The sequence below is a fragment of the Cucurbita pepo genome, chromosome LG07 (assembly GCF_002806865.2).
Source record: "Cucurbita pepo subsp. pepo cultivar mu-cu-16 chromosome LG07, ASM280686v2, whole genome shotgun sequence".
Taxonomy (NCBI): domain Eukaryota; kingdom Viridiplantae; phylum Streptophyta; class Magnoliopsida; order Cucurbitales; family Cucurbitaceae; genus Cucurbita; species Cucurbita pepo.
The window spans coordinates 6,839,114-6,858,452 of NC_036644.1; the positions used below are offsets into that span (position 1 = coordinate 6,839,114).

General features: G+C 35.8%; 3 protein-coding genes, 1 long non-coding RNA gene and 1 other non-coding gene across 5 annotated transcripts; 2 read left to right on the forward strand and 3 right to left on the reverse strand.

The window, feature by feature from the left end:
- Positions 1 to 1,660: 1,660 nt before the first annotated feature.
- On the reverse strand, positions 1,661 to 5,794 carry LOC111799018 (codeine O-demethylase-like). The gene is made up of 4 exons (XM_023682397.1): positions 5,402 to 5,794; positions 4,973 to 5,226; positions 3,801 to 4,128; positions 1,661 to 2,052 (listed from the first exon to the last, which is right to left on the reverse strand). Exons 1-4 carry the CDS (start codon positions 5,627 to 5,629, stop codon positions 1,816 to 1,818), a joined length of 1,047 nt encoding a protein of 348 aa, XP_023538165.1. The 5' UTR covers positions 5,630 to 5,794; the 3' UTR covers positions 1,661 to 1,815.
- On the forward strand, positions 5,748 to 6,446 carry LOC111799019. Its single transcript, XR_002815751.1, has 2 exons — positions 5,748 to 5,829; positions 6,159 to 6,446. It is a non-coding gene; the product is annotated as an uncharacterized LOC111799019 (long non-coding RNA).
- Positions 6,447 to 7,212: 766 nt separating this feature from the next.
- On the reverse strand, positions 7,213 to 14,732 carry LOC111798851 (U-box domain-containing protein 52-like). The gene is made up of 8 exons (XM_023682201.1): positions 14,330 to 14,732; positions 14,087 to 14,202; positions 12,977 to 13,098; positions 12,012 to 12,262; positions 11,826 to 11,895; positions 10,956 to 11,292; positions 8,584 to 9,951; positions 7,213 to 7,317 (listed from the first exon to the last, which is right to left on the reverse strand). The coding sequence occupies exons 1-8, from the start codon at positions 14,487 to 14,489 to the stop codon at positions 7,213 to 7,215; spliced, it is 2,529 nt and encodes an 842-aa protein (XP_023537969.1). The 5' UTR covers positions 14,490 to 14,732.
- A 712-nt stretch (positions 14,733 to 15,444) lies between these two features.
- TRNAQ-UUG lies at positions 15,445 to 15,516 on the reverse strand. Its single transcript has one exon. It is a non-coding gene; the product is annotated as a tRNA-Gln (tRNA).
- Positions 15,517 to 16,997: 1,481 nt separating this feature from the next.
- LOC111798171 (prefoldin subunit 1-like) lies at positions 16,998 to 19,314 on the forward strand. Its single transcript, XM_023681172.1, has 6 exons — positions 16,998 to 17,118; positions 17,203 to 17,256; positions 17,485 to 17,590; positions 17,693 to 17,699; positions 17,804 to 17,888; positions 18,998 to 19,314. The coding sequence occupies exons 1-6, from the start codon at positions 17,095 to 17,097 to the stop codon at positions 19,109 to 19,111; spliced, it is 390 nt and encodes a 129-aa protein (XP_023536940.1). The 5' UTR covers positions 16,998 to 17,094; the 3' UTR covers positions 19,112 to 19,314.
- Positions 19,315 to 19,339: the final 25 nt, after the last annotated feature.

A 19,339-nucleotide genomic window follows, 5' to 3' on the forward strand; every position in this document is an offset into this window, starting at 1 on the left:
ATATATATATATATATATATATATATATATATATATATATATATATATATATAATTTTAATTTATCCTTAAAAAATTAGAGATTTTTATACATATATATATATATATATAGATCCTACATTTTTTACTGTGCCGACCCGTGTTAAGGGTAATTAAGCCCCATATATATATTTCGCCCCAGTTTTATGGTTTCGTCGGACCTTAGGTGAGGTTTGTCTTCGTCAATCGAACATCGCTTGTGCAGAATCCAAGCTTGTTCAACCACACATGCTGCCTTTGTGTGCATGTTTAATCGTCTACAACACATCCGACTTGCCTCTACACTAGGCCAAGTCATTCGGCTCGACCTTGCCTCTGCTCGGGGTCAAGGTCTCTCAATACAACGTCGCATCTCATCTATTCATCTCGATTCCCATCGACATAGTCCATATGTCTTGACACCATCCCGAGTCTCGAGATATCGTCAGCCATCTGTCATGCCATTGAGAACGGACCCGCGTGTCGCTCATCTCATCTGGACATCCCAAACATCCATTCATCCGGGTTCTATCGAGGCATCGGCCCTCCCATGCCCATACCGTGTCATTTACGGATACCGTGCCGGATAGCGGATGTATGTAGCAACCTCCAATACGTGGGTTGGGGCGCAATACTGGCACACCCGTGCCACTTGGTACTATCTTTGAAAATCCAATTTCAAAGGAAGTCGCTCGAGACACTCGTCTCGGTACGCTCGCCCACACTGTGACACATATATGTGCCACAAGCTAGCTCACTTAAGCCATCGGGCCCAGGAGTTCCGAGATTAATTTTAATTTATCACTAAAAAAATTAGAGATTTTCATATATATATATATATATAAAAAGAATCCCTATTTTATTTAAGGACAAATTAGAATTTATGAGACTCAATGTGCACTCTACGTCAACCTGAACATATTTTAATATAACATTCTTTTAGTCGTGTTTAATTAGCTTTTAATGAAAAAAATCTCCAACAACGGGCTTATTTGTTTCCGCCTATGATATTTCCCCTTTTGGGATGCTCGATAATCGAATACAAGCTCCTCGATTCATAAAGACAAAATAGAGGGCTGATGTCAATAGTTCGTCACGAACAAAGAACTCATTTAATCGAGATCACTAATATTTTCGTTCTTTCACTTTAAAACGACGTAATCATGCATATGATAACAAATCCAGATCAATCTAGGGTTTCAGAAAATCGAATCGTTACAGTGTACAACACGGAAAACAACAATGCACGAGTATGCAACGTGCATATTTTCGTTCTTCCACTTTAAAACGACATAATCATGCATATGATAACAAACCCAGATCAGTAAGGGTTTTAGAAAGTCAAGTCATTACAGTGTACAACACGGATAACAACAACAACAATGTACGAGCTTGCAACGTGCATATTTTCATTCTTCCACTTCAAAACAACGTAATCATACATATGATAACAAATCCAGATCGATCTAGGGTTTTAGAAAGTCGAATCATTACACTGCACAACAAGTATAACAACAATGTATGAGCTTGCAACGTGCATATTTTCGTTCTTCCACTTTAAAATGACATAATCATGCATATGATAATAAACCCAAATCGATCTAGAGTTTCAGAAAGTCGAATCGTTACAGTGTACAACACGAAAAACAACAATGCACGAGTTTGCAACGTGCATATTTTCATTCTTCTACTTCAAAACAACGTAATCATACATATGATAACAAATCAAGATCGGTGTAGGGTTTTAGAAAGTCGAATCGTTACAGTGTACAACACAGGATCGATCGGTCTCATTTGTTTAGATCTTGAGAGTGTCAAGTGGTACAATACCTTTTTGATAGCATTCATAGTTGATAGCTCCATAGTTCTTGATGCTCTTATATTTCTTAGGCCTTTCTTCATCCACCAACCCATCCACTGCCCCAATCTCCCTCTCCACCTCAGGAATGTGAAACAAAGCCACTGAAATTCTCATCTTTTCTGAGTTTGTCACTGCCCTATGCAATGGGCTCTTCAATATTCCATTGCTCATGATCTTCATGTTCATACCCATCAAAGAAAATCGATTTTAGTACGTTTGATCTCTGATTTTTGGTTCTAAACGTGTACACAGGTTGGGTTGAGAGAAATTTTTGGACCAATCTAAAATTTCGAGTTAAGTAACCCGAAGATTGTTTCACAATCCAACTAAACTTAACCTTCTGTTTTCGAGTTGGGTTGAATTAGGTCGGGAGAAAATTTTGGACCAGCCCAGAATTTCGGATTGATTGTGTTGGTAATCCAAGTAACTCGAGATTGTTTCACAATCAAACTCAACCCAACTCGAGTTGGGTTGAGGAAAAACTTTGGACTGACCTAAAATTTTGAATTGGTCGGATTGCGAACACAAGTAATCCTAGATTATTTCACAACCCAACTCTCTATTTCTGATTTTTTGTTCTAAACGTGTACACGGGTTAGGTTGAGAGAAAAATTTGAACCAATCTAAAATTTCGAGTTAAGTAACCCGAAGATTGTTTCACAATTCAACCAAACTCAACCTTCTGTTTTCAAGTTGGGTGGAGTTAGGTCGAGAGAAAATTTTGGACCGGCCCAGAATTTCGAATTGATTGTGTTGATAATCCAAGTAACTCGAGATCATTTCACAATCAAACTCAACCCAACTCGAGTTGGGTTGAGTTTGGTTGAGGAAAAACTTTGTACTGACCTAAAATTTCGAATTGGTCGGCTTGCGAACACAAGTAATCCTAAATTATTTCACAACCCAAGTCTCTATTTCTGATTTTTTTTTTTTTTCTAAACGTGTATACGGGATAGGTTGAGAGAAAAATTTGGACCAATCTAAAATTTCGAGTTAAGTAACCTGAAAATTGTTTCACAATCCAACCAAACTCAACCTTCTATTTGTAGGTCGGGTTGAGTTACGTTGAGAGAAAATTTTGGACCAGCCCAAAATTTCGGATTGATTGTGTTGGTAATACAAGTAACTCGAGATTGTTTCACAATCAAATTCAACCCAACTCTCCTATTTCGAGCTGGGTTGAGGAAAAACTCTAACTCAAAATTTCAAGTTGGTTGGACTGTTAACCTAAGTAATCCGAAATTATTTCACAGCACAACCCAACCCTTTATTTTCTAGTTAGATTGAGTTATCTTAACAAAAATAAATTTTTTAAAAAATTATATTTATCCCAATATTTAATCATAAAAGAAATTTTAAACATTTTTTTTTTATACTTCTAAATTCTAAATTTTAATTTTTTTTATAATTCATTTAAATGTATGATTTTTTTTTTTAAATTTATATATATTTTTTTATGATAATATTAATTTTTAAAACTCCATCTAAAAATATTTAATTTTAATTATTATTAATATTGTTTTAATTTAATAAGAGGAGAGATTTGCTCCTTTTTTAAAAAAAATATTAGTTATATATATATATATATTGAATTTTTTAATTAAAAAATTAATTATAGATAAATGATTAAATTATATGTTTAATCTTGAACTTTTATATTTATATTCTATTTAGTTTCTGAAAATAATGCTTAAATACTTTATTTATAAAAAAAATTAAAAGCTAAAAACAAATAATTATTAAACGGACTTATTTTTAAAATTTAAAATATGTTAGGAGACATATTTGATCGAAATTAAAAGTTTAAGGATTTATTAAAGACGGTTAAAATTCTATTAAATATTTTTTAGATAAAATTTTAAAATTTTAGAGATTAAATTTATAATTTAACTAAATTAGATGGAGAATGAGAGAGTTTTTACCTGCATTTGGTCACCGACATTGACGACGAGAGCGTGAGGAAGCACGGGAACAGTTATCCATTTCTCATCAACAAGAACTTGAAGACCTTCCATTTCTTTGTCTTGCAACAGAACTGTGAGGGCTGATCCATCTGTATGAGCCTTTACTCCGAGAACCAAATCTGGTCTCGAACATGTCGGATAGAAATTCACCCTCACGTTCATCGGCGATCGATCCCCGAGCTGGCTCGAGAAGCTATCTTCGTCGATGTTCAATGACTTGGCTATGGCTTTATACATAACGTCCATCACGAACTTCACGTTATTGACGTATTCATTTAGGGTTTCTCTATAAAAAAGTAACGAAAATTCAAACACATAACATGTTAGGAATCACAAACCCCTGCAATAGTATGATGTTGTCCACTTTGAGCATAACATAAGCTCTCATGGCTTTTCTTTTGGTTTCCCGAAAAGGTCTCATTCTTATGGAGATGTATTCCTTATTTATTCCTCGCCTCGAACAAAGTACACCATAGAGACTCCCCTGAGGCCTATGGAGCTCTAAAACAACTTCCCATTAATCGAGACTCGACTACCTTTTAAGAGCCCTCGAACAAAGTACATCATTTGTTCGTCACTTGAGAATTCTATTGACATGACTCTGATACCATTTTAAGAATCACAAACCCGAACCCCCATAATGTTGTGATATTATCCACTTTGAGTATAAGCTCTCATGGTTTTGCTTTTGGTTTCCCCAAACGTCTCGTACCAATGGAGATGTATTCTTTACTTATAAACTCATGATCAACCCCTCCCCTCAAACAAAGTATACCGTAGAGTCTCCCCTGAGGCCTATGGAGCCCTCGAACAGCCTCCCCTTAATTGAAGCTCGACTCCTTCTCTAGAGCTCTCGAACAAAGTACACCATTTGTTCAACACTTGAGTCACTTTTGACTATACCTTAGAGTCTCACAAGTTTTTTTGTTCGACATCTGAGAACTCTATTATCATGGCTAAGTTAAGGGCATGACTCTGGTACCATGTTAGGAACCACGAACCCACTCATAGAAATGTATTCCTTACTTATAAACTCATAATCAACCCCTTAATTAGCCGACACGAGACTCCTTTTCAAACAATCCTCAACATAACATACTGAATATAGCTTCAAATTAATAGAATGTTACCTAAAAGCATTTGGAGTTTGAGGCCAAAGGTTCAGGTTTCTCGAGGCGTGCGGGAAGACACAAAGGAAGAGACGATAGTTCCAATCAAGAACTTGCTTTTCTGAAACCACGATATCATTTCCATACCCTTCGAACTTATTATTCTCGTCAGACGGTGAATACTTTAGCTTTTCTTGTTCGGGCAACTCGAAGAACTCTTTTGCAAAGTCGCGTAGTTTGTTTAGAAGCTCGATCGAAACACCGTGTCCTATTGCCTAAACAAATATAAATTCATCCACTCATTATAAAAATAAAAAATCAAAAGAGAATTACTATAAAATTATCTAAATAATGTATTTAAATATTTATCAAATAGTAAAAAATGGAAAATTAAGGGGAAAAAAAGTTTATTATTATTATTATTATTATTATTATTTATGAAATAAAAACCTGGAAGCATCCCTCCTTGGCAAGAGCAGATCTCAGTTTCCCCAATTCAGAGTCCAAAACCTCAGGCTCCGGCGACGAAGACGGCAGAAACACACCGACGTCGATGATCGGAATCTCGCCGGCGCCACCAACCGCAGAGTCTTCGACGATGTAGGCTCGCGGCGGTTCATCGCCGTCGACGGACATTTGGAGAACATTTTTGGTCGAATCTGAAGGAGAGATCGACATTTTTTTTCTTCCGCGAAGACGACGATGATCGAAGGGGCTAGGGTTCGCAGTTCGCCGGAATCAAGGTTTTCTCCGGTCGATTATGAACTTATGGCGGAGCATTTTTATAGCGATTAATGATGAAGATTTAAGAAATTGAGAAACAAGCACTGCAACGATACATCCAAGAACAGCTTCAGCGGAATCGGAGTCAACGGCGGGTACGAATATTCCCCCAATAATTAGTTTACTTTAATCTTTTTTTTAATTAATAATTATTATATATATATATATATATATATATATATATATATATATATATATGGTTACTTATGTAACTCAATCATAAAAACTAAAAAAAAAAATTAATGGTGGGTTGTTTAGTCAATATTTTACCTAATATCATCTTAATTTTTAGATATAATGAATAAAGATGAAGCGCATGATTTGGTTAAAGTTGTCTTGCATTTTGTGATTCAGAGATTCGGAGCTTCAGTCTTTCTTTTTCGTTTCGCTGCGATCTGACGTGAATTTTCGATTGAAATATTAGCTCCAGGTTTTGGGCGGTCCATTTGGTGGGGGCAGATATCACTACTGGAAGCCCCTGCGATTGTTCGGCTGTGTACTCCCTGTCCGCATATCTCACACTCCCAAAGCGGATTATGACTTTCATCTTTCATTTACCTTTTCTGTATTTTTCTTTTGAGATATAGATTGGTTTCGTGCATCTTGATGTTTGTCGGGGGTGTTCTTGAGGTATGGCCTTCCATGAGGCCTAAGGGCATGGTGGTATAACAGAAAGTTCCTACTTCGGTAATAAAAGAATCGTATTGATTTATTTTGTTTTGAGTACCTGTCATACTTGTTTTATATTTCCANTATATATATATATATATATATATATATATATATATATATTAAACTAGATATTAAATCATACCAGTAATATTGAAAACTAAATTTGAACTTTGAAGTATTAAAAAATTATTATTTAAAAAATAATAATTAAAATATCAAACATCATAAATCGCTTCTCACTAATATTAGCTGCAAGGGACGTATGGTTGGGTTGTAACCATATTTTGGAGTGAGTCAGATCGAGTTCACTGGACCACAAAAATATCAATTAGCAAATATAAGCAAATTTTTTATTTTTTAAAAAAATTTAACCNAAAAAAAAAAAAAAAAAAAAAAAAAAAAAAAAAAAAAAAAAAAAAAAATCTAGTTTGGGTAATCTAAACTGGTCGAATTCTTCGAATTCTCGAACCATATGACTAAAGTTGATCGATGGGTAATCTAAACTAGTCGAATTCTCGAACCATATGACTAAAGTTGATCGACCGATAGACTAAATAAGTAATTTAAACCGCTCTGTTTTGTCATTTTTTTTTTAAGAATAATTTATCCAATTTGGTTATGAAATTATAGTAAATAAATACAAATGTTTCTCAAGAAGAAACAATTATGAAACGATACATTTAGAGTCACAACAATGAAAATTTTATTAAATAAAATATATATATATATGCATTTACAATTGCTTTCTTTTTTTTTATTTTTTTTTATCATGATTTTGGAAAATTAAAAAAAAAAAAAAAAAGTTGTTAATTCAGCCAAGATCTTCTGTCTGAATATGATGACGTGCTGCTTCCTGATTGGCAGTATGAGCTCTCAGATTCATCTAGCCCATGATGAAGACTAAACCGCTCCTGTTTTAATATTTAACATACATTATTATTATTATCCCTAAAATTCATTACTTTATTTTAAATTTAATAAAAATAATTTTAAACTTAAAAAAAAAAATCAAAATTACGTTATTGTTATTTTATATGAAAACTAATGTTTCTAAAACTTACTCGACCAAAAGCAAATTCTTTAATGTTCGCATGAAATCTAACCCATACACTATTCTAAAATTTAGAAAAATAGTTATATCTAATATTCACGTGAAATCTAACACATAAATCATGGTAAGATTTAGAGAAACAGTTATATCTGATGTTCGCATGATATCTAACACATACACTATAGTAAAATTTAGAGAAATAGTTATATCTAATGTTCATATGAAATCTAACACATAGATCATGGTAAGATTTAGAGGAATAGTTATATTTAATGTTCACATGAGATCTAACACATACACCATAGTAAGATTTAGAGAAATAGTTATAACTAATGTTCGCAATGAAATCTAACACATACACCATAGTAAGATTTGGATAAACAGTTATAACTAATGTTCGCATGAAATCTAACACATAGATCATGGTAAGATATTTAATGTTCGCATGAAATCTAAGACATACACTATTGTAAGATTTAGAAAAATAGTTATATTTAATGTTCACATGAAATCTAACACATACACCCTAGTAAGATTTAGAGAAATAGTTATATCTAATGTTCGCATGAAATCTAACACATACACCATAGTAAGATTCAGAGAAACAGTTATATCTAATGTTCGCATGAAATCTAACACATACACCATAGTAAGATTTAGAGAAATAGTTATATCTAATGTTCGCATGAAATCTAACACATACACCATAGTAAGATTTGGAGAAACAGTTATAACTAATGTTCGCATGAAATCTACACCATTTGGAGAACTATCTGATGTTCTCATGAAATCTAACACATACACCCATCTAACACATACACCCATCTAACACATACACCATAGTAAGATTAAGAGAAATAGTTATATCAATATCACATACACTATTGTAAGATTTAGAAAAATGATTTTGTAGAAATTTGAACTTGAAATTAATGACCGTAAATATATAAAAATATTGATTAATACTCTTAATTTTTTATAAATAAAAATTTAGACGTATTTTTATTAATTTAGCATTTAAAAATTGATAAAATAATATAATTAGTGATATAAGTTTGAAAATTGGAAGGTGAGAGCAAGAGATATGAACACCATTAATGGCGAAGAAAAAGAGAAGCGAACTTACCTGTGAAAAGGAAGCCTGGCTCATACATGGCGAATCACAGATACTGTACGGTTGAAATCCCATACTCTCTTCCGCCATGGCTCTCAATCGACTAAGCTCCGGGAGCACCACCTTCCCAAGGTCCGGCCGATCTCTCTTCCTCATCTCTGCACATTGAATCGAAAGCTTCGCAAACTTCAACGCTTCTTCAACCGGCCAGTCCTTCACATCCGGATCAAGCATCTCCGCAAACTTCCCCTTCTCAATCGCTCTCTCCACGTTATGCGCTAGTCCGATCGGTGGCTTCGCCGTGATTATTTGCAAAAGCATCACACCAAGCGAGTAAACATCTGATTTAATCCCTAGCAATCCTGTTTGCTGATACTCTGGATCGATGTAGAAGAAAGTCCCTGCCGTCGCTGTCATTCGATACTGAGTCACAGAGTTCGCTACCGATGGAGGCACCAGCCTCGCTAGTCCTACATCGCTGATTTTGCTCACATAGTTCCGATCTAGCAAAATGTTTCCTGGTTTCAGATCTCGATGCACGATCGGCTCTGGTCTGGTTTGATGCAAGAAAAGAAGTCCAGTCGCGATTTCCTCCGCGATTCGGAAACGTAACTGCCATGGAAGAACAGGATCCTCTGGTTTTCGGAAGAGACAGTCCTCTAAGCTTCCGTTGGCCATGAATTCGTAAACTAAACAACCGTTCTCAGGACACGCTCCAAGGAGGAGAACCATATTTGGATGTCGAATACAACTTAAAACCTCAACCTCTCGCTGAAATTGCGATCTTCCTTGAGCGGCATCCGGACGGAGGACCTTAATCGCTACCTGCGTGTGGTCGAGTTCTCCACGGTAAACTGGACCATAACCGCCTTCACCGATCTTCAAAGCAGCAGAGAAGCCATTCGTAGCGGTTTCGATTTCCTGGATTGAGTACCTTCTGTAACCGATATCGCCATGGCCAAATCCTTCAAGTGCTTTTTTGGTTTCCTCTGCTTCCATAACAGCAAGTTTCTCGACGTTTGCTCTTTTCCTCGCTTCGTGAACTGCGCTTCTTTGTGCAACTTCGGCTGCCTGCAATGCCGCTTTGCATTTCATCTTCTCCTTCTCTGCTATTGCTAATGCTGCTCCTTCCGCCATTTTTGCCTCTTCGAGTCTGTGTTCTTCTTCCATTTTCCAGCGATGGAGCTCACTCGCCTGCCAAATCAATTGGAATTCGATGGTTGAGTCATGATTATAGATCATGGAGAAAAGATTCGTGATCTTGGAAATGATTGAGACCTTTTGCTTGGCGTTTAGGGCTTCTTTGCAGGCTGTACTGTACATGTCCATGGTTTGTTTGAGCTCCAATTTCAGCCTCCTCATCTCAGCCTCGACATCCTCCTTTTTTATTTTCCACGTCATTTCAAACCCAAATTATTTTTCGTAAATTAAAAAAAATCTAAAAGAAAAAATATTTAAGAAATGATTGATATTTAATATTAAATGGACTAATTTAATGGGTTAGTCCGTGACCTAAACTCGACCCAAAGTTTGGTTCAATGAGCAAGGCTAAAGGTTGAGTCGTTGGCTTGATAATGCACGTTGAATCGATCGATCTATACTCGAATAGTGCCTGCTTAGCTTGGGCTTTGGCCTTAATTTTTAGAGTCAATTCGGCTGAATCTATCTATCTATACTCAAACAGTGCCTTAGACTTGCTTAATTTGGGTTTCAACCTTTCATTTTTAGAGTCAAATTGACTGGATCTACCGATTTATACTAAAACAGTGCCTTAGACTAGCTTAATTTGGGCGTCGTCCTGAACTTTTTAGACTCGTATTAGTTGAATCTACCGATCTATAGCCGAACAAAGAATGCCTTAGACTTGCTTAGTTTGGACTTCGACCTTAACTTTCTAGAGTCAAATCATCTCAGTTACATTCTCCTCGTCCTTGAGCTGACTTGACTCTAAAAAGTTAGTGTAACAACCCAAACCCACTACCAGCGGATATAGTCCGCTTCAGCTTGTTACGTATCAGGTCTTAAAACATATCGAAACTATTAGACAACACGACTCTCCACAATTGTATGATATTGTTCACTTTGAGTATAAGCTCTCATGACTTTGTTTTGGGCTTCCCAAAAGGCCTCAAACCAACGAAAATAGTATTCCTCGATTATAAACGCATATCATACCCTAAATTAGTCGGGACTTTCATCATCCAACAGAAACTTCTCCCAACTCGAACAATATCTACTGGGTGTGGACTTGAGTTGTTACTGTTAGAGACCACCAAAACCGACGCACTTAACTACAAACTTCTCAAATCTAATCCACTCGAAATCAAACTTAACCCATATACAAAGAATAGAAAGCAAAATAAAGGAGACGAATCAATTCTCACCTGAGCATGAGATTGGGAAGCCCAAGAGGTCTCACTCTCCGAGGCAGAGGACATTTCGTGAGAGTAAGGGTTAGAATAAGATGAGTTATTATTACTATCAATGGACCTCATTCCTCCCATTCCCAACATGGGCGAAGGCGAGGCTGAACCCGGGCTCGAAGTTTCCGACCCGTTTGAAAGCCGATACGAGTCCACGGTGCCGGAGTTCCACGCCGGCGGGTTCCCACGATCTAAGCTCTGCCTACCGCTGCTCACGAACGATATGTCGGAATCCGCCATGGATGTGTCCTGTCCTTTCCCCATCGAAGCCCTCGACCCTGGCCGATTAAACGGCGACCTGCGTACCTCATTAAGTTATGTTAGGCACGACTCCCCACAATTGAGAGAGGATTCCTTAATTATAAACCTATGATCATTCCCTAAATTAGCCAATGTGAGACTTTCATCATCCAACCCCTCCCTTCGAACAAAGTACGTCTCCCATTAATCGAGGCTCGACTCTTTTGGAGTCTTAGTCATTTTTTACTATGCCTTCGAGGAGGCTTGACTCGTTTTCCTTTGTTCGACATTTGAGGATTTACCAATCTATTGGCACGACTAAGTTTAGAGCATGACTCTGATACCAAGTTAGACGAACACGACTCTCCACAATGGTATGATATTGTCCACTTTGAACATAAACTCTCATGGCTTTACTTTGGGCTTCCCAAAATGCCTCATTCCAATGGAGAGAGTATTCCTCGATTATAAACCCATGATCATTCCCTAAATTAGTCGACGTGGGACTTTCATCATCCAACAAATTAGAATTATAAACATTTTATTCCGGTTTAATCGCGACCTGAAGGGCAAAGATGTAAAATCACATACTTGATTTCAAAATCTTCGTGAATGGTACGGGAAGGTGGATTTGATGCTACGCTGTCTTGAGTCTCTAAATCTGCAACCAAATCGCCAAACATAAACTCTCGAGGATAAAATTGACTTTTCACATCTAATAATTATGTTTTCTTCGTTATATATCTTTGAATTTTCAAAAGTTTCAATAAGACTTACGTCTGGAGGGTTGGGAGCGCAGGATGATCGGGTGCTCGACCGATACCTCGGAGGCGTTGGTGAGCTGATGCAACAATTGAGGGCGTGTGGCGGGGTGTGGTTGGTTGTGCGACGTAGAAATAGGCTTTGCAGGTGCTGGAGATGTAGCTTGTCGCATTGAAGAGACCTTGCCTTTGTTGCCAATAGTGTAAACTGTGCAGAAGTCTGGTGCTCCTTTCGACACGATACTTGGGATGTCCGACTTGAATCGTCTACACGAATGACAACAACAAGAACAAGTGAAAATTTATACCAACAACTCGAACCGAGACGAACTCCTTTCAACACGTACAATATCTAGATTCAGCACCTGATGACTCCCGTATTCCCCTACAACATGGTCACGTTACCATTCTCAAAGACCAACACAAGTCTTTTGCGCATGTTTTGTTATCACTCGCATGCATTCTAAGTCATTACCTAGAATGTCACTCAACATAGAATTGCAGTAAAACACGCTTAATCGTGAAGTTTCTATGATTAAGCTACCAAAAAGGAAGTTGCACATTGTTGGTATAGGTAGCGACTTTCAATTCTTTTAAGTCTTTCTTAGTTATCCTATCTTTAGGATCGTTCTCATTCAGATGTGGTCTCAGTTCATTCATGTACCACTCCTGATCGTGAGATCTCACATCGGTTGAAGAGGAGAACGAATCACAGAGGCGTTTTAAAACCTTCAAGGGAAAACCCGAAAGAAAAAGTCCAAAAAAAACAATATCTACTAGCAGTGGAGCTGGGCCATTACAACTCATCTACTCGGGTATCACATTGAAAGCCCTTATTTTCTCTAAACTTGAATTACGAGGATTAAAAGACTCAACCTAAGGTTTCATAATGCTAACGTGTTCGTAACATATCGATACCTAACTCGATCGAACTAATTAATAGTAAAAATACAAAAATAAATAAATAAAGAGGGAAATTACTTGACAATGCCAGTTCTTGAAGGAGCACCAAGGACTAAAACGTCAATAACATTTTTGTTGACATAATTGATTAATGCTTTTGAAATATCTCCCTCCTCCAACGTCACTTCATTGCATGGTATCTGTTCAAATATATTATTTATATTTCTTTATTATAAATAAATTAAAAAAAATAAATAATAATGCTTCACAAATTCATAATTAATTTCTTTAGTTAAATTCAATTATTATTTTTTTTTAATAATATTTCATTTCTAAATTAATGATTTTAACAATATAAAAAATAAACTTGTAAAAGAAAATTACTCAAAATATATATATATATCAGTGAAGGTTCAAATTTGACTAAATTTACTCTGGAGACGGTTTCAGTGTCCCGGGCTCTTTTTGAGTCATTTTTCTTAGGGGTACCACTAGCTATCTTTTCGTTGAACCGAGTGTTATTGAGACATTTAGAAAATTTATTTCTTGTTTTGGTCTCTTAATATCACCGGTTTTGTTTTGTTCTATACCGTCTCTACTAAATATAGTAAAATATCAAAACGAGAAAGAAGCTTTTCCGAACGTCCCAATTGTTGAGGATTATTGGGAGTGAGTCCACGTTGGTTAATTTAGTGGAAGGTCGTGGGTTTATAAGTGAAAATACTATCTTCATTGGTACGAGGTCAAGCACGGGCATGGTATCAGAGTCATGCCCTAAAATTAGCCATATCAATAGAATAAATAATTGTGAGCCTCGAAGGTGTAGTAAAAAATGACTAAAGTGTCGAACAAATTGTGTACTTTGTTCGAGGGCTCCAGAAAAAGGAGTCAAGTCTCGATTTAGGGGAGGCCTTAAAGGTGTAGTCAAAAGTGACTAAGGATCATGGGTTTATGAATGAGGAATACTATCTTTATTGGACAATATCGTACCATTGTGGAGAGTCGTGTTCGTCTAATACCAATGACATTAGTTTAATGAGGTACCCTTATGAAAAATGACTCAAAAGTGGCCCGAGACATCGGGTGCTTTTCTTTTTTTTAAAAAAAAAAAACTATAAAGTTCATTTAATTTTATAACCCAAATTTATATTTATGTAATAAACGAGAGGGAGAGAGAGAGATACTTACATTGCTTCGCGTGCAGAAGCAACGAAAGGGGAGGAAGAACTGATGGGCTTGATTATCAACCTGCTGTTTATGAGCAACGGCGTCATCCGAATCGGAATAGGTACCGACGTTCGTCGCTACAAATCGATTCAAAAACAGATATCAATTCAACTGCAAAAGAAACAATCGCATCGCAGAAATCGAAGACGCGCAACGAATCAAACAGGTTAGGGTTTCAAAATGTTCGCGGTTTTTCATTCTTACTCGAATGCGACGGTTTGTGTTTGACGTGAAGCAGAGTAAGAACTTGGCCTCTGCTAAGAAGCCGTTCAATCGTCCATTTCAAAGCCTGTTGACTGAATTTGTCTTTATCGATCGCTACCGCTACGGATTCGTCTTTCTTGTGAGCTCCGCCTCTGGCCATTTTCTATGAACTCTGTTTTTTTCTTTTCGTTTCTTTTCTTCTCGGAATCTGTGGCGAAAGGATGGAAGGAGATTTTGTGTTTGTGGATTGATCGATGTTTTTGGATTCAATCGCGTCGCTATATGTTCTTCGCGAGTCATCTATTTTTGTGTGGTTTCTGTTGAAGGTTGAATCGGAAGAATTTGTTTGAACAGGTTGTATGATTTGTTGTTGCTGAATTTTTTGAAGTCGATAGGGCTTTGTTTCGCTGGATTTGCTGTTCCATATTCTTCCTTCTATTGTTCTTTGTTCTAAAATTAGTTTAGATTTATTCATAACTTTCAAAAACAGTTGTTTAGAAATAAATTAATTATGCTAAATTGAGAATTAAATTTAGCTAAATTAATAAAAAAAATAGTAGCGTTTTAAAATTTAAAGTTTTAATAATATTTTTAACTAAAAAAAAATCTAAAAAATACTCTTAAAACTGAAAAAAAAAAATTAAAAATACATTTTAATTTTCATCCATTAATATTCTTAAACTTTATAAAAAAATTAAAAATAATTTTTTTAATTTAAAGTATCTCCTATCTAGAAGCAGCCAGCTGACTGCCCCTGACATTCGGCCTTTCTTGCTGTGTGAATAAGGTCTTAGGATGTATGGTCATTCTGGGCGGTCTCCTTTCCTTCTTTCACGGTAAAGTGGCTGGCTGGCTGGCTTTGCTACTTGTCTTTCTCTTTTCTTTCAGCTATTGATTTCTTCTTGACCGGTAAAGCTGCTGCTCGCTGAGGATTGAATTTCCTCTCTTGCTTGTAAACTGCTGAACCTATCGGTTTCACAGTATCGCTCCTCTCCCTCTTGGTCGAGCTGTTTCACTCCTTCACCTATCGANACTTGTCTTTCTCTTTTCTTTCAGCTATTGATTTCTTCTTGACCGGTAAAGCTGCTGCTCGNTCTATATATAATACACATACTCTGGGACGGAAGGATTCGAACCTCCGAATAGCGGGACCAAAACCCGTTGCCTTACCACTTGGCCACGCCCCATTTATATTCACCACCAATAAACACTTGTAGGCCGACGTTGAATGCTGAAACTTGGCCACGGAAGAAGGCGAAGACTGGGCAAAGACTAGGTAGGCTAGCTTTGAAAAGCCCTATGCCTTAAGGTACTTATCTTTCTATATATTTATCGTCACTATAATATTTAAAAATTATTTTTTTCATAATAATATTAAAAATAATTTATTTTTTAGGATAACTTTTTTTAAAATGTCTAAAGGTATTTTTTAGATATTTTTTTAAATTTAAGGGTTTATTGAAACTTTTGAAAATAATTTTTTTTTACACCAGTACAATTATTAATTTAGCGGTTTGAATATAAATAGATATTTTATCTATTAATATTTTACTTTTATTAAAAATAAAAATTTGAATAAATTACCAAAATACAAAATTAATTAAGTAAATAAAAAAATAATTTACATATTACAATTTTTATTTTAAATTCTTTTAATACAAAATTAATTAATTAATATTTTTAATAAGTTGTTTTCAAATATTATAGAAGTCTATCATTTACGAGTTGTTCAAAAATAAATTTGGTCAATAATATGTTTTACTCTCATAATTACAACTTATGGCCTTAATAAATATTTTTTTTAATAATATATTTATAAATAATCGGTCTTGAGTTAGTGACAAGGTAAAACGCTAATGTTAAGTCTTGAAATCAACATTTAGCTAATAAGGAGAAATCTCTCTCGGCTCCCTTCCTCATTTTCTAAATAATTTCTATTAAAATGAAACAGGGACAGACAAACATTTAGTTAATAAGGAGAAATCTCTCTCGGCTCTCTTCCTCATTTTCCATATAATTTCTATGGAAGGGAATCAGGACAAGGACGGAAAATATGATTATGTTCACATTTAGTTAATAATGAGAAATTTCACTCAGCTCCCTTCCTCATTTCCCGCCTTGACCTGTAGGTAAGAAAACTTCTTCACCACTGTTATGGAGGTTGACGCTTTCGACTCCTCGAAGTAAACCTTTACCTCAAAAGATGACATACTCAATGCCCGAAGTTGGGTTCTTGATGACAACAATACTATCAATTATGAGTTCTATAGACAAGACGATCAATAATTCAACAGAAGGTCAAAGGTGAACTAGTCCTATGAATCGGTTGTGAGGATTATCGTCTTTACGTTAGGCCGAAACTCAAGAATTGACAATCGACAATCAGAGACGAGCTCTATTGAAAGCTAGTGTTAATCCCTATAATGAGTTGACTTTGAATCAATGGATAGCAGAATTGGTGGTTCGACCTCAGACATTTATGATCTCGTAGGTTAAATAGATATCTCTGCCACTCAAAGATCGAGCAAGATTAAGTTTGGATGGCATTTTATTAAAATATTAATTATAGAGAGATTAAAACTAAATTATAATTTTCTAAAAAATAATTTAAGTGTTAATATATTTTTTATATTTATTTAATAAATAAATAAAATCCGACCCGGTAGATCACAGTTACATCGGACCCTAAAAATTTTCAAACATTCATATTCGTAATTCGCAGATTTGTAATCAACGATCGTCTACGCGAATTCTGAATCTTTGCAATGGCGGACGAGGCGAACAGAGCTGTGAGTACTTCTACTCTTCTTGTTTTTCTACTCGTCACTGCCATTTTCCGATGCATGAACTCTTGATTTTGTTTCTGGAATCAGACATTTTTGGAAATTCAAGGTCGCATGATTGAGATTACTGGAAAGCTGAAGCAGGTTAGCTCCTTTCATTTTTTACTTAAATCTTTTGTAATTACTGTCTAGATTGTTCTTATTCATATTCGTGTTTAATTTCTAAAGTAAACGAATGTTTCCTAGGTTAACTGATGAATCCAATCAATGTTCGTATTTCCAGTTTTGTCATTCTTCGATGTTTCGCTTTATTTGAATGGAGAGTTCTTGATTTATGAGTTCAAGCTGGTGTTCTTTTTCCTTGGTTTGCAGGTGCAAAGTCAGGTACGAAACAAGGAGGGAGAAAAGAAGCGTGCCTTTTTAACCTTGGAGGAACTTAAACAGTTGTCCGATGACACCAATGCGTACAAATCGATAGGTACTTGACAAATCTGTATTTTGTAACTGGAAATTTGTTCATTCTTTGCCTCAATCGTGATTGCTTATCATTGATTTCTTTCCATCATTCTTTGTGGTGCAGGGAGAGCGTGAGTTATGCTACAATTGATCGATCCAGTTGAAGTTAGATTTTCTTTTACCTCATAGTATATATATGAAATTCTCTTACTTTGTGTTGTCTCATCCTGACCAGGTTTGTTTTAGAGCCGAAATCGGTTCTAATGGCGGAACAGGAGCAAAAGCTCAAGGATAGTGAAGCTGCAATTGTCTCACTGCAGGTTCATATTAGTATTACTTTCATCTGTAGAGACGAGATCTTCCTTTAAGTTCCCAACGTTGTCTTTTCTTGAAGATTTTGTTAGAGCATTTTCCTTCACTAACTAACATTTTCTTGTTCTTCTATGTTCTACATGTAACTACCCTAGATTTTTACTAACCTAAAGTCGCTACCGTCATCATATTATACTCTCTTGTGTGAAAATAAACTTTGAAAAAATCGTCGTAAAACATTGCCATGGACTTACATGTTCGAAATCATCTTTAAAACAACCTAAGGAAGAAGTAAAAACACCCTATACTAACCTAAAGTCTAAGAAATGAAATACCATTATCCTATGCATGTGCCATGGTCTTTACTTGCAATGTTGTTGTCAGTCGTACAAGGGTGTCTTGCCTTTACTTGAAATAGAAGTAGCACACGGTTTGAGTATTTTAAGAATTATTCAGTAAGTGGGGTTAGGGAATGCAAACACATGCAATTCATGATTAGAGACCTATCGTTAAAATCATCATAGGGGTCGTTACACTATGTTTTCTCGAAATTTTAATTCTTGCATTAACACAGAATCCGCACACACACACAAAAGGGTATTTCTTATGAGGATCTGGGCATATCCAAACACTTCTTTGAACGAATTACGTTCAGTGAAGAGTTCGATGCCATCAATGCTATCTTCTTTCTTGCCAACTAGAACTTAGCTCAATCTGTGAAGGGATACACACAATATTCTTGGCTTTCAATTCTTTCTTGCCAATTTGAACTTAGCTCAATCTGGAAAGGCATATACACGCACAATATTCTTGGCTTTCAATTCTTTCTTGCCAATTTGAACTTAGCTCAATCTGGAAAGGCATATACACGCACAATATTCTTGACATATTCTTGAAAGCGAACTTACTTTTCTGTTTTGGCATCTAATTGTAAGCGAACTAATCACGTTATTTGACTGGTAGAGGTGTCGTTACCAAGAGATTTGGAGAGTAGGCTGAACTTTTGTGATTTACACTATTTGGCAATGTTCTTATTTAATCTTTGATAATCGGCATTTGGGTATTTTTTTTTTATTATGAACCCTTCATGGAAGATGGTTTTCTTGCACATTTGCAGAGCTCAAAGGAGTATCTAGAGAAGCAAAAGGCGGAGGTGGAGAACAACTTGAGGGAGCTGTTGCAACAAGATCCAGGTATAGCTCGCCAGATTATGTCCATGTCTGTAGCATAATACATGCTCTCCTCTCTCCCTTTGAATCTGACATTAGCTGTTCTTGTTCACAAGAATTTTAGTTTGTTAGTTGCTGTGTTGTTCTGATGCCTAAACTCTGTTTCATATGCATTACATACTCCTTAAGTTCCCAGTTCTGTCAAGGGCTAAGTTTGAAATTTCTTAATTAGATAATGGATAGAATGCCCAAAAATGATTCTCCATTCTCTCTCTCTCTCTCTCTCTCTC

Excerpts from the sequence above, each read along its gene's own strand:
- LOC111799018 (XM_023682397.1), bottom strand. The coding sequence starts at position 5,629 with ATGTCGATCTCTCCTTCAGATTCGACCAAAAATGTTCTCCAAATGTCC. Across the intron at positions 5,227-5,401 it reads CCAAGGAGGGATGCTTCCAG|GCAATAGGACACGGTGTTTC; the intron begins GTTTTTATTTCA and ends ATATTTGTTTAG. Across the intron at positions 2,053-3,800 it reads ATGTCGGTGACCAAATGCAG|ATCATGAGCAATGGAATATT; the intron begins GTAAAAACTCTC and ends ATGAACATGAAG.
- LOC111798851 (XM_023682201.1), bottom strand. The coding sequence starts at position 14,489 with ATGGCCAGAGGCGGAGCTCACAAGAAAGACGAATCCGTAGCGGTAGCG. Across the intron at positions 11,293-11,825 it reads CACGAAGATTTTGAAATCAA|GTCGCCGTTTAATCGGCCAG; the intron begins GTATGTGATTTT and ends TGAGGTACGCAG. Across the intron at positions 9,952-10,955 it reads CTTCCCAATCTCATGCTCAG|GAGGATGTCGAGGCTGAGAT; the intron begins GTGAGAATTGAT and ends AAAATAAAAAAG.
- LOC111798171 (XM_023681172.1), top strand. The coding sequence starts at position 17,095 with ATGGCGGACGAGGCGAACAGAGCT. Across the intron at positions 17,119-17,202 it reads CGGACGAGGCGAACAGAGCT|ACATTTTTGGAAATTCAAGG; the intron begins GTGAGTACTTCT and ends TTCTGGAATCAG. Across the intron at positions 17,257-17,484 it reads TTACTGGAAAGCTGAAGCAG|GTGCAAAGTCAGGTACGAAA; the intron begins GTTAGCTCCTTT and ends CTTGGTTTGCAG.